Source organism: Lynx rufus, unplaced genomic scaffold (assembly GCF_022079265.1).
Source record: "Lynx rufus isolate CCGP_SWC_20201006 ecotype Redwood Valley unplaced genomic scaffold, mLynRuf1.p SCAF_3, whole genome shotgun sequence".
Classification (NCBI taxonomy): Eukaryota; Metazoa; Chordata; class Mammalia; order Carnivora; family Felidae; genus Lynx; species Lynx rufus.
The window spans coordinates 75,523,722-75,537,305 of record NW_025814845.1 but is presented as its reverse complement, the minus strand read 5'-3'; the positions used below and the strand labels follow the sequence as shown (position 1 = coordinate 75,537,305).

Genomic DNA, 13,584 nt, shown 5'->3' with positions numbered 1-13,584 from the left:
TTAAGGAATTATTGATGATTTTTATTAGATGTGACAATGTAGTTAGTTTTGTTTAGGGAAAATATCTTTTTTGAGATATATATTTAGATTTTTATGGATAAAATGAATTCTGAGATTTGCTTCAAAATAATATGAGATGGAAGAAAGTGGATGAGGATATAGATGAAACAAGATCAGATGTCAGCCAGGAACTGAAGCTGCTGCTGAGGACATGGGGCTTTGCTACCTTATTCTAATTTTTTATGTTTGAAATTCTTGTAGAGGAAATCGAGGAGAGTGCAAAAGGTAACTCTTACTTCAAGCTGCATCAGTTTGATTGGTTACTGAGATTTTTAAATGAGCTTGACATTTTGGTTATTTCTGAAGTCAAAATTTCAAAATTTACCTCCCTTGGGACTTCCTACTGTCCCTCCCTCTCCTCCCATTTAAGCCAACCAACATCGGAGATGGTCCAAATTATTGTTGCCAGTTTAGAATTTAAATCTATCCAGTAATGTACGTTGTCCATGAATGTAAAACATCAGATTTTCAAGGAAAAGGTTTCACTGAAAGATGAAATTGTCAGGATTTGGTTCAGTTATGAGTAACAGTAAATCCAAAACACTAAGCGTTTAAATATAACAAGTTTATTTCTCTCTCATGTAAACGAAGACCTGTGGAAACACTTCAGATCCGATATGATGGTTCCCAAATCAAGGATTTTTCTACTTTGTTGCTTCATATCCTCAATACGTGGGGTTCCTACTATCATACTGACATCTCAGTCAACAGGAAGAAGGGATCCTATAAGGGCACTTTCCAAAAGTCATAATATACTTCTGCTTACATCCCATTGGACAGACCTTTGTCAAATTACCACAAAGGGAGGCTGAAAAAAATGTCATCTTAATATATTGTGGATACTGTAACCAGCCATAAATCTGTTTAAAAGCCTTGAGGCAGCTTAAAGTACAGAAAGAAAAACTGCTCTTGATCCAAAAACGTTGCATTTGATATGGCTATAACTGATATGGAGGATAAACAGAAAACAACAGTTTCTTAGCATTTCACTAGAAATATATACAACACTTCCAGAGCAAAATATTGTGGATCTCTACAGCTAACATTTTCTAAGAACCAGAATTCGGTTGAATGGGCATTTATTTAACCCTTAGACTTCCCAAAGGTCAGTACCATAATTACACCCAACTTACAAATGAAGAAATGTAGAATAAGCACTTGCTATAGGTCAGATAAATATTAGAAATGTCACAACTGGGACTCAAAATCAGGCGATCTAGCACCACTATATTATTCCCCCACCTGTTACCTCCTAGTATGTACTCACAAAACCAAGAGAATAAAGAGGCACTCATGAAATTCAGGAAGAAGAGATCCAACACACAAGAGACAACAAGGATTCCTCTGGATGTCAGGGAAATAACATACCAAGGTCACAGCTGAAGAGTGGGCCTATAATCCAACCAGTCTAAACCAGAGCAGGTCTTAAGATTCCAGATGAGACTTTTTTTATAGGAAGATGAAATACAAATGGAATACCTGAAGTGTCTAAAACTGAGGGGAAATTTAGACAGCTGGGAAAGTTTGAAATAATAAATATAGAGAAAACTGGACAAAGTAAAACCAAGACCACTATTACCTAGAGAAAACAAAATGCTAAGCAAGGAAAAAAAAGTAATCATGTAACATACTACATGGCTAAGAAAGGCATTTACAAAGTCATAATGTAGATACTAAAAAATGATCTTCAAAATTATATTAACTTAAATAAATCTCAATACGTAATTCCATAATATCTTTATTAATGGTGTGTGTGTGTGTGTGTGTGTGTGTGTGAGTGAGACAGAGAGAGAGACAGAGAGACAGAGAGAGAGATGGAGAGATGAAGAGAAAGACAGATGGAGAGATGAAGAGAAAGAGAGAGAGAGATGAGCTGGCACTTAGGGAAATGTATAAGAACACTCTACTGTTAAATTACTGTTTCCTGAAGACAAAAGGCATGTTAATAATCCTATAAAATACTTCACCAAAATACCTCACCACAAAAGGCTTTAAGAAATGCAGAGACTCTGTAAATGCAGGATCTACTAGTAAATCTACAGTTATTGATGAGCATAGAAAATATGGTCCTATTTACATAATATGAAATATACAAATGGGTGCACAAATAAGATGCTCAACAAAGCCTTAAGTGGTGGGCATCTTTGGTAGAATTTTGGCTAACCTGACCTTCTTTGTTCTTGCAGGTATTGTTTTAGACAAAGAAAAATTATTCCTCCAAAAAATATGATAAAGCTATTTTTTTCAGGTGGAAGAAAGGGGGGAAAAAGCAATTCCTACTTGCTGGATAATTATGTGGAAAAAAAAAAAAAAAGAACATCAATATGGCCCTGGTTACCATCTCTTTGATTAAAAGACTCAAGTATCACTTCGGGGACTTTTTTCTTTTAAAAAGCCACATACTGAAGTACCTCTCTCCTGCCACAGTGTGTCACTCTTACAATACAAGTATCTTTTAATTTCTACAGGAAGGGAGGGATTGTTTAAGGCCAGATTTAACTCCCTACCTAAGAAGTAACATTTTTGAGGACAGAGTCCTAATCTTATTCACTGCTATACATACCTGGCAGCAGCTGATAAAATACTCAAAATGCATTTATAATACATTTTATAAATGTTTGTCAAACTTATGCAAATAAAAATAAAGCCGGAATACAGTCATCCTAAACATAATTTATTGAAAATGACCCTATAAGGAAGGAAGGAACAGGCATTATTACCATGCTTTAAAGTGACAAACTTAAGCAGACATTTTACAATAACCACTGGGAAAACAAAGCAGAAAAGAAAACCTGTGGTCCAAGTTACCAGCAGTTGAGAACAGTACAATGAGCATGAAGTGTTTTGGCATGAACTAAAACCTGGGTTGCATGGTTAGCGATCAAGGAAAACTGCATCTACACTGACCTAAATGTTAAGGAAGAACAGATGCATATATGAAGTTTTAAGGTGAGTTATTCATGAATGAGTTACTCAGGTATCTTCCTTTGGTCAGCACACATTACTATTCAGATTAAGGTATAAAAGATGCAGCATAATAAGATTATCACAGACAACAGTCCCCACCATACTCCGCACAAGGCTAGACACAAACTCAGTAAGTGGTTGGTGAACTGATGCCATCAAATGTGTGAAATATGGCAATTAAAATACCAATTTTACCACATTAACAGCATGTTTTAAACGGACATTGGCTTGCTGTATTTCCAAAGTCTATTCTTACAATAAACACATCCTTTACTAAAGCAGAAAAACACAGAAAAATTATGAAGAAATCTGGCAAACAATAAATTCTGGTTCAAAGAAAACAGGCATAAAGCTGCAAACATAAACACCCTTGTAAACAATGCACTTATTTTGTTAAACAAATTCTCATGTAAAAATAAGGGTGACTAGAATATCTTACATTTAATGTTTAAAAAGTGTAATTCTGACAAGAAAGTCATAATGATGTACTTCCCACATTTTGTTTTAAAAGGCACTGCTAACCTAATTTTCACAAATTGTTTTTCTAATAAGGCAATGAAACAGTAATGATTATATTTAATCTACCAATGTTGTAGACTTGTTTTAGCAAAAATGATAATTAAAACATATGTGTACTTGATTTGTTGGCTCAGTTTGCCTTTTTAAATGAAATACTAATGACTCAAAGTTCTCACAAATTCCCCAATCCTTAAGACTAAATAGCTTCAACAATAATGTTAAGAGTTCACATGCTATAAAGTAGTAAATCATATATATAACTTTTTAGTACCGTGTATGTAATATTAACTTTATCTTTGATGATTTTAAGATACAAAATTGCTCCCTAAATCAGTCACATTCAAAATTCTAAAATGACTGAAAGTAGAAGCTTAAAAGTTCCACGCAAATTAAAATTCAAAGCTCATATACATGGATGTGCCAATGTTAACTGTTCATTTCCAAAAACTCTTTATTTACCTACGTTTTTCAGGACAGCAAAGTCCTGTTTTTGCTGAAATAGCAGGTTTACTTTGTAACTGTTACATAAAATAACCAACATTTAGCTAAATGGCTAGCAAATAAATACTGTCTTTGCATTCAATTTCTAGAGAGGAGGCAAGATGCAACAGGGGGTTTAAAAAGGTAATGCATAATCTACAAAAAATTCATGTTGAGACTAATTTAAACTATGCCGATTAATTAGTGGGGGAAATATGCTTTCTACATGTTAACTTGAATATTTTTGAAAGCATCTGGCACATATAAGTCCGGTATAATTTACTTTAACTGTAAGATATTTGGGCAAGTAGTTACAGTTACTAAATACACTGGTTGCAGATAATTGCATTCCTTATGAAATAAATTAGAATCCCAACAAGCCCAAGCAGCTGACTCTGCAATAACACAGGAGACCATTAAAGATTAAAAGAAAGAAGAAAAGGAAGAAAAGAAGAACAAGAAAGCCCTTCAGCAAATACTTCAACAAATAATCACTCAGGCAAAGCCGAACAAGTTTTGAAAGGGCCTGCTTTGACAGATGTTCTCTGGAAAAGCAAAGGCTGCAGGCAAAACGAGTGGCTTTATTTATTTTATTTTTTTAAGCTACGAAATACTAGCAATATTGTTTCTTTATTTTTCAAATATCTTAACTTTTTAAAAAATGCTTTCTAGAACCACTGTTCAGGGACCCTCCCACACTGCCACTTTTAAAGACACTAAGGGAACTTAGCTCTTACAGATTTGTCACAAGTATAAAATTAATCACAAAAGCAACTTTCCTCCCAAAGATAGAGCACGAAACTTCCTTAAAACTTATAAAGCTTCAAGAGGCAGCTGATCTTCTAAAGCTGTAAAAAACCATCCACAGTGTTTTCACAGCAGGGCCTATATATACAATTCATGATATAAAAGCCCCCATTCTCACAAAAGTCAAGGCAAAATTTAAAAGACAGAGTTCTTCTATTCCTCTGTATGAGTAAGATTTGCTGACTGCTGACACTTACAAAACTCAAAATACAGGTATTCTGGATAACATTTGTTTATAGATCAAATTCCATAAAATGATCATGCAAAGTGTACTTACCAGTTGCTTATGCCTTCCCTTCACCTAACGCCTGAATTCTAGGCTTCACACACTATCTTTCCAATAAAAAAACGCTTGCAGCCTGCTACACTCCATAAAATGGCCGTGTTGTTTAACCAAGAAAAACATGTTAGAGATTGAGCTGTCACTTTTAAAAGAAAAAGAAAATAAACAATTGCTTCTTTTGAGGTGAAGCATAAAACACTGAGGCTGGTATTTGAATCATGGAGCTCCCCTGGACGTTGCTATTGCTCTTCAAGTAGCTGTAGTAAAATTTCTGCCACATTCTTGCTTTCTGCATGGAGTCTCAGCAGTAACAGATCAGAACAGGCTAGCAAACGACTCCTTCCTAAATGTAAGCTCTAATTTCTTCTTCTGCAGTGAAATGAACCAAGTTTCTATGCAAAAGAATGAGTGACAGTATGCCCAGCCAATCAGCTTGGGTTTTTTCAGGAAAATCACCCCTTAATTCATTCAAAATTAGGTCATATGACACTATTTGAAATACTATTGGCTTACAACGAAAGTAATGTTTGACTCTACACAGGATGAGGCGACCCATCTATGCTTCCCTGGGCTGAAGACACCTTGACTATAAACGGTACTGTGAATTAAACACACACACACACATGTATATATACACACACACACATACACACAGACAGGGGGAAAAAAAGTAATGTAGCCTTACCAGAGCTTCCCAACTATTAAAGGGCCGGAGTTCAGTTATCTTCTGAGCCTTTTTCTGAGAACACTGAGGAATCAAAGTTAGTTCACCAATTGAAGCATCTTGAAGAAAGTGAAGAATTTTACCCTTATAGCCATCCTCCATCACTTCTTCACCACTACTGTAGTCCTCATCTAGTGAGCTGCCGACATCAGAACCCGAATCATATTCAGAGTCTTCAATAACTCTCTTAGGATTAAATACATTTTTTTTACGTTTCTTATTAAAACCATTTTGTGGTTTCATGGAACATTTCTGTTTCAGTTTTGTTTTAGCTGAATTTTTAGGATAATTCTGACTTCTTGAAGAAGCTTCTTTTCCATTTGGAAATTCACTTTGTGAAGCATACTGCATATCTATATAGGTAGACAAAAATAATTAAATTAGAAAGATATAAATACAAGCCTTCAAGTAAGATAAAAAAATATCTAAACATGATATTGTCATTTTGAATACAGAATTCAACTATAATTTATTAAATCTTGATATACTTTAAAGAGAAATACTGAAGTAGAATCTGAAGTCGTACAATGAGCTGAAATGATTAGTTTAAAAAATAGGTGGTAAGTTTTAAAAAACCGAATATAAACCCCCATTTCCTAACAAAGGTCCTGAGAATATAAATGGCAGCTGCATATTCACAAGATATCCCCAATGTCACTTAGCAGCCCCATCTCTATGCCAACACTGATGGGTATAGCAAAAACAATGTTCACCCTAAATTAAAACCATTCCTATTATATTAATTTTCCATTGCCATCTCCACCTATTTAAATATATCATTACTGAAAGGCACTGCTAGCTACTTTTTTGCTGGTTTATCCATCGTATTCCATAGATTTCTAAGATGTCTGTGATTGAAGAGGTTCTGTTAGCTCTTACCAGTTAGCTTATAACACGTTAGTTTACTGTTTAGGATGTTTGTTCTACTGACTCAAAGAACTTTCAGACTTACACATTATTATACATTCATTCTGGTGCATATGTCAAAAAAAGGAAAATAAATTGGATAAAGTATTCCTTAAATTCTACACATTCACAATCTATCTCTTTTGAATCATTCTTCAGACTCAGAACTGGTGATTTGGTGGCTTCCTTCTTTCCACAGACTATCAATTCTCTGTGCCATCAAGAGCACCCATACTAGGGTATTTCTTAGAAGACTTCATTAAAAAATGAAAACAAAAAACCCCAATGCCACTGTACTGGCCTTTTTAAACTGGCTTTGAAATTACAAAGAGCTGATCTAACTGATTATTGCTTAAGGATGTGAATAAACATTCAACTCTTGTCCACCACTTCTCTACTGTTTGGTTCTGAAAGTTAAAAGTGCTCCAATACTGGTTTAGGGACTTTCTTCCATGCCAGTGATATTCGTCTTTTAGGTTTCTGATAGTGGTGCACTTTTGATATTCATGTAAGGGCAGGCTAGGACACCTATATTTCAGTGATTATAAAACAGGATCCATCCTGAGAGATGTTAAAATATTAAAAAGATGTTTCTTTTATGCTCAAAAATACATGGCAATTTAAAAGTAGCCCTATTAAAAAAAAAAGTTAGCTAAACAGAAAAAAATATTTTCTATTTCATTTTATAGTGCCATTAACATATGGAAACTACTCATTTAAAAACTTTTTACATCATTATTTCCAGTATCTTTTGCAATCCCATTCACTGCTTATTAGCTCATAGGTTTACCATTTTCTTATATACCAAAATACAGAATACAATGGGAAGCATGTGCTTTCTATGACAAAGGAGCTAGTTACCTTGGTCTTCTGCAAACACTTTTAAAGATTCTAAAGCTTCTGTGTACATCCATTCATGTTCCTTGAGTACTTCCCTTAGTTCCTAGAAATAAGTCATTGATCTTTTTGTTAAAAATCTAAAATTAGCAACTTGTAGAACTTGTATACTCTTCTAAAAATAAGTCAATCACTTAAAAATTCATATCTGATTATTTCACACCTGTTTTCATGCTGCTTTACAGATACTTTCTGTGAATATGTACTTGGGTGAATACGTAAGTCTTCAAAGGAAAAGCAGTTTGACTTTTTCTGCATTTCTCCTCTCCCTATGAAGTGCTCTGAAAACTTGAGGATCAAAAATATCTGCTCAAACTTTAACATGCAGTTAGGCTTTTACAAACTGCCAACTTCAAAACATATAGTTTCATCACATGTAAAGAACAAACAGAACAAGATTTTGCATTTAGCTCATCAAAATACTACCTGTGCATATACCTGAATAAAATAATGCAAGTGTAAATGTATTCTAAATGTTAAACAAATAATGTGCTTCCACATACATTTATGTGATTAAACAGAGGCACTTTTACCAGTGGCATGCTTGGCTCTGAAATTCTTCTTACTATTTAACAAGTAAAACAAAGCTTATGGAATATTAAAGTACCAAGATGTAATATTACACTTTAAAATTCTTTTCTGGGGGTGGGGTGCCTCAGTAGTTTAGTCAGTTGAGCTGAGCAACTGACTCTTGATTGTGGCTCAGGTCACGATCCCAGGATGGTGGGATACAGCCCTGCATTGGGCTCTGTAACGAGTGTGGAGCATGCCTAAGATTCTCTCTTTCCTTCCCGCTGCCCCTCTCCCTGGCTCACCACTCACACATGTGTGCTCTCTCTTTCTCTAAAAAAAATAGAAATTAAAACAAAATAAGTAAATTTTTTTTTTTAAGTTTATTTATTTTTTTAGTAATCTCTACACCAAGAGTGAGGCTCAAATCTACGACCCTGAGATCAGGAGTCGGACCTACTTCTGACTGAGCCAGCCAGATGCCCCGACACTTTAAAATTCTTTTTTTTTTTTTTAAGTTTATTTGTTTATTTTTTGAGAGAGAGAGAGAGAGAGAGAGAGAGTGAGCAAGCGAGCAGGGATGGGCAGAGAGAGAGGGAGGGAGACACTCTCAAGCAGGCTCCACACTGTCAGTGCAGAGCCTGACATGGGCCTCAAACTCACCAAACTGTGAGACCATGACCTGAGCAGAGATCAAGAGTCACATGCTTACCCGACTGAGACACTCAGCCACCCCTTTAAAATTCTTAATGAGAAATTTAAAGGACAAGAATATGAAAAAAGCGAACAGCTAACTTGGTTTTCTAAATATTCACATTTTATACAGGAGTTACAACTGTTACGGTTATGTTTGTTATTATGGCTGTTATGCTGATACAGTTAACAATGTGAGGAATTAACAAGTAGTATAAAAGTATTTTATAATACTGATAAAAAAGAGTATTTAATTAGAAAAATGTAAAATGCATCTTGAGATTTTACACAGCTGATCGCAAACACTATTTTGTTTCAAACATTTAATACACACTGATTAAATCTTTTCATGATTACCCACCTGTTTATCAAAATTGGGAAATTCCTTTTGCAATTTCAATACAATACTTTCTTGTTTTTCCCAATTACTGCTAGATTCTGCAGACTCATTTGATTCTTCTCCCTAATGGGGGAGAAAAAAACAATTAAGGAGATCACCTATAACGTTAAGTCTTAAGACAATTACATTTATATTTTGACTTGATTTGGAACTTACCACATTCAGTTAAGAATCCAAAAATGTTTCTTTCTGTTCTTGTGAAAACTGACAAATTTATATCTTTAAGGGTAAAGAATATTGCTGCTTTAAGATCACAAAATGCAAGACCCTGACTGCATATCCAGTAACTCATACTTCATACAGTACTCGAAATAAATCTGCTAAAAGACTAGAATGTTCCTCAAATTACTCTAAATAATTCAGGTATACTGAAGTCTCTCCAACCTAATGGCAAGTAAAAGAAAATGACTCAAATATCTCAGCTATGCTCACAATTTTGTACCTCCCTACAAATTTCAAATACTGAGAAAAAAAGTTACTTTTACTTCAGTGTTGATTTATAGAATGGCTCAAATATTAATTGTTCAGCCACAATATAAAAGTAACACAATGATAGAAACTTATGTGAAACCAAAACATTAATCTGGGAATAATTAGTGTTACTCATATAATCACTTTCTTCTTTTGTCACTTAACTTCACTTAAAAAAAATGGTTAAAATTCCACATTTAAGCAAAAAAAAAGATTCTTGGGGTCATGCGTAGGAAAAGTCTTATATTTTAGTCAATCAAAAATCATTTACCTAACTCTGCTTACAACTGTACCACATGCTACACAAACAAGATCTAGAAAAACACAGTCTCATGCTTTCTTTTACCTCCTTCCTTATCCAACAATTGTTAGGGTTTTTTTTCACTACCCAAAGTACAAATACTAAAAATTGTGAGTGATACCTCTCTTGCACACAGAAATGTGACAAAGTTCCACACGGCAGGGACATATACCTATGTAGTCCAGTGGTTACACCAGTGACACAAAGAGTTTGGGCCTAAATCTGTCTCAGTGGGCTGTAGGGTTATGAGTTAATCCTGTGGTTATTTTTCCTGTTCCAGAATGGAGAGTTGGAACAGGCATATTTAGGACTGGCAGTAATCTCATGTTAGCTCCTTGGCCCAGAGAGTAAGGGCCATTCTCGCAGGAAAGAGACAAATTCAAGTCCCTAAAACTGAGGAGGGGTAAATGGAAGAAGAAGAAAGAGGAAGAAGAGAAGTACAAGTAGAATCAGCCACAACAGCAATACCATGTGACTGAAGGAACTCCAGAAACTGGTATCACCATCCCATCCCAATGTACTGTGGCTCCTTGGCCTATACAAAAGCTGGGTGATGGGTTTTGGAGAATTATTTTAGTTATCATAAACATAGAGGTGATAACCCCAATTGTAGCTAGCAGTTACTATACCAGATATGGTATTTTTAATGGAGCAAATCAGTATAACCATGCAGTTAAAATCTATCATGCTTCTTCACCCACTGCCCCATCCCAATTAGAAAGGACAAGCAAAAGCAATTTGTTTCCATCTGGGAAGGGTCAGGGATAGATATTACCTTCACAGTCTTCAGGGGTCTCCTGCTCTTTCATAATATAGTACTCTAGGACTGATAGTTTTGCACAGTCCACAGAATATCACTTTAATCACCTACACTGAAGACATCACTAACTGGACTTGGTAAGCAGGAAGCATGGGTACCTCAGGAAGACACATGCAGGCCAAAGAATAGGAAATAACCGCCCCCTCCCCCCCATTCTGGGAACCACCACACCACTTTCATGAATTTTATGGGGGCGTCTAATCTGGGGCATGCTGCAAATGCCGTTCAGAAAAAAAAAAAAGGAAACAGAAAAGGTACATATTGTCTAACTCTAAAAAGGAGCAGAACAATCGGTCGGGATCGGCCTCTTTGCTTAATCTGTTTATGAACTAGCTCTCTTAACACTGTCAGTTATGAATGAGGCCAAGATTGAGAAGGTTCTGTAGGAGGTCCAGGATACACTACAAGGTGCTCTGTCACTTGGGCGTCACGACCAAGTAGATGCAATGATTCTCAAAGAATCTGTGGCTAATAAGGATGCTGTATGAAGTCTCTAAAAGCCCCAATCACAAGAAAATCAATATAATATATGCCATTTCCAAAATTACTGCACTGTGCAAAATCAGGAAAATAAAAAATTAGTGTTTCAGAAAAATCGTGTTAGAGGCACAACATTCAAAAACTTCATTGGTGACACATTAAAAAAAGAGGAAGGATCCTTGAAACAGGATAGCACAATTTCACACACATTAAATGGCTAAGAAATGCATAAATACCACAATAAATGCAAACTGAAGCTTGCCTGGGAGTATTAGCACTGGAAGGACTGCTTGTGAGTTACTGTGAAGCGGTAGAAAAAAGGTTATCTGAAAATGAACAAATTTCTTAACGCCAGCTATGGAACAGCACAGCTCACTGTCCTTGTGTTATCTCTGCTATACTGGCTGAAAATATAAATGATAAATTATAAAATAAATACATTTCTGCTCCTTTGCTAGCCTCCTCCTCTCATACTAATGCCGTCTGTAAGGTTCTAAATGCAACTGGATGCTAGGACTCTTACTGTATTCAGTACTAAAACCAGTATCTTCAAACCAGCACAACTGTTTTCAGTTAACACTTAAAGCATCTGACAACCTGATGTGTTAAGCTGTCATGGTGTAGCCTTTTAGTCTTCACCATCATTATCATGATTACCTTCTGTACCCACATGGCTATCAGGAGCAAATTACTACAAGAGTTCTGTGGCTAGATCATCAGTGGGACCCTATCTCTTCAACATCTCCACTTTTTACTTTCTCAAATCCAACCTTCTTTCCTCAATCAACACACCTTTTTCTGAGTTTTAAAAATTTCTCTGTAAGAATCAAATCTTTCAAAATTGCAAATCAAGGTAAGGAGAGTTTTCCACCACACATAATACAAATGCTCTTATCACTCCAGGTTTTTACAATGGTACTAATGAAATTCTGATGTTAAATCTATTCCAAAATTCTATAACCAAATCTGCATTCTCACTTTCAATAACAGCAATTAGTGTCTTAAATACTCACTTTAAACAATAAGCCATAAATGCTGTAATCATAAATTTATCACAAGGCTATCTCAGGTGGTGTTTTGAGGAAAAAGAAGGAAAAAAACAGGGCTGAGTTCAGTTTTTGTAGAGAGAGAGGCTTGATGCACTAGAAGAGGTTTTAAGTCTTTTCGTTTTTGTTTTTGCAAAAATCCTCTTACAACAGAGAATTAAGTAAAAGTATCACTGCAGATTTGGGCACTCCACCCATTTTCCCTGTACCAGTAGTGAACTCTAAGGCTGACTTACTTCTTTTAAAAGGCATAGCGTAGTTTGGTCAGTGATAAACTGCTGGTTTCAGCTCCGAGTCTCTACCTGGCACTAGTAGTGAATATCACAGTAATGCTATGTTTCAAAATCTTAATTTCTGTTTTCCGTTTTTCAGATTTGGGATCTGTGAGGCATGCATTCATAACAAATACCTGTTTCATGAAATTTGAGTTTAATTCAATGTATAGTTGCTTTCTTCGGTTTACTTCTGTATCACAGCTGAAAAATTCTTTTGCAGCTTTCCCATCTGCACTCATGGCTTTGTGTGACACCCGATGGCTTAGGAATTTGTAGCACTATTTGCAGCTACTAAAGCAACCACTACGGGAACCAAAAGAAGCTACTTCCGCAGTACACACTTATTTTCTTAAAAAAAAAAAGATCTATACGGAAAAGGTTGTTCCTGACTTTTTTCACTTTTGTCTTTAATTCAGATGCTCAACAATCTTTCCTTTTCTTCTATTTCTTTACGCCTTTCTTTATGACTTCCCAATATTTGATGACAGTCCAACCATATTATTTTGGGGCACTGTCTCTGATGCTCCACATTGTGGATTCCTTTATGCCTGTGGCTCAGGATACAGCACATGTTCTCATTCCTTCCCAAACATTTATTTCAAGCTTTTCCTCAATACTTAAACCTTCTTATATGTACTACCTGATATTTTTTAATGAAATTGCTTAATATGTTTGGGATGTTGAATGGGTGTTTTTCTAATAGAAAAGTTCACCAATGTGAAAGAATAGCAAAACACAGCCTTGTGGGAAAATAAGCATGGTGAAATGAGGCAGCCAGTACATGTCTGGGGTGTGTGCATTTTATGTAATCTATGTGGCTCAGTGCATCTGGGTGCAGTGTTCTGTGTTCACGTCGTACTTCTCACGAACAACACTGCACATAAATAACATAAAATTTAGGTTATACTAAAATTGCTGTTTAACGTATTTACTGCACTGGAACAA

General features: G+C 35.5%; 1 protein-coding gene across 5 annotated transcripts in view; it reads right to left on the bottom strand.

The window, feature by feature from the left end:
- Positions 1-13,584, bottom strand: part of SMARCAD1 (SWI/SNF-related, matrix-associated actin-dependent regulator of chromatin, subfamily a, containing DEAD/H box 1) — a 78,817-nt gene that overhangs the window by 29,427 nt on the left and 35,806 nt on the right. For all 5 annotated transcript variants that reach the window (XM_047091328.1, XM_047091330.1, XM_047091331.1 and 2 more), the window contains exons 7-9: positions 9,208-9,309; positions 7,608-7,689; positions 5,802-6,193 (exon numbers count right to left, since the gene is read on the bottom strand). In XM_047091328.1, coding sequence (XP_046947284.1) covers positions 5,802-6,193; positions 7,608-7,689; positions 9,208-9,309 — 576 coding nt within the window. The remainder of the gene's footprint in view (positions 1-5,801; positions 6,194-7,607; positions 7,690-9,207; positions 9,310-13,584) is intronic.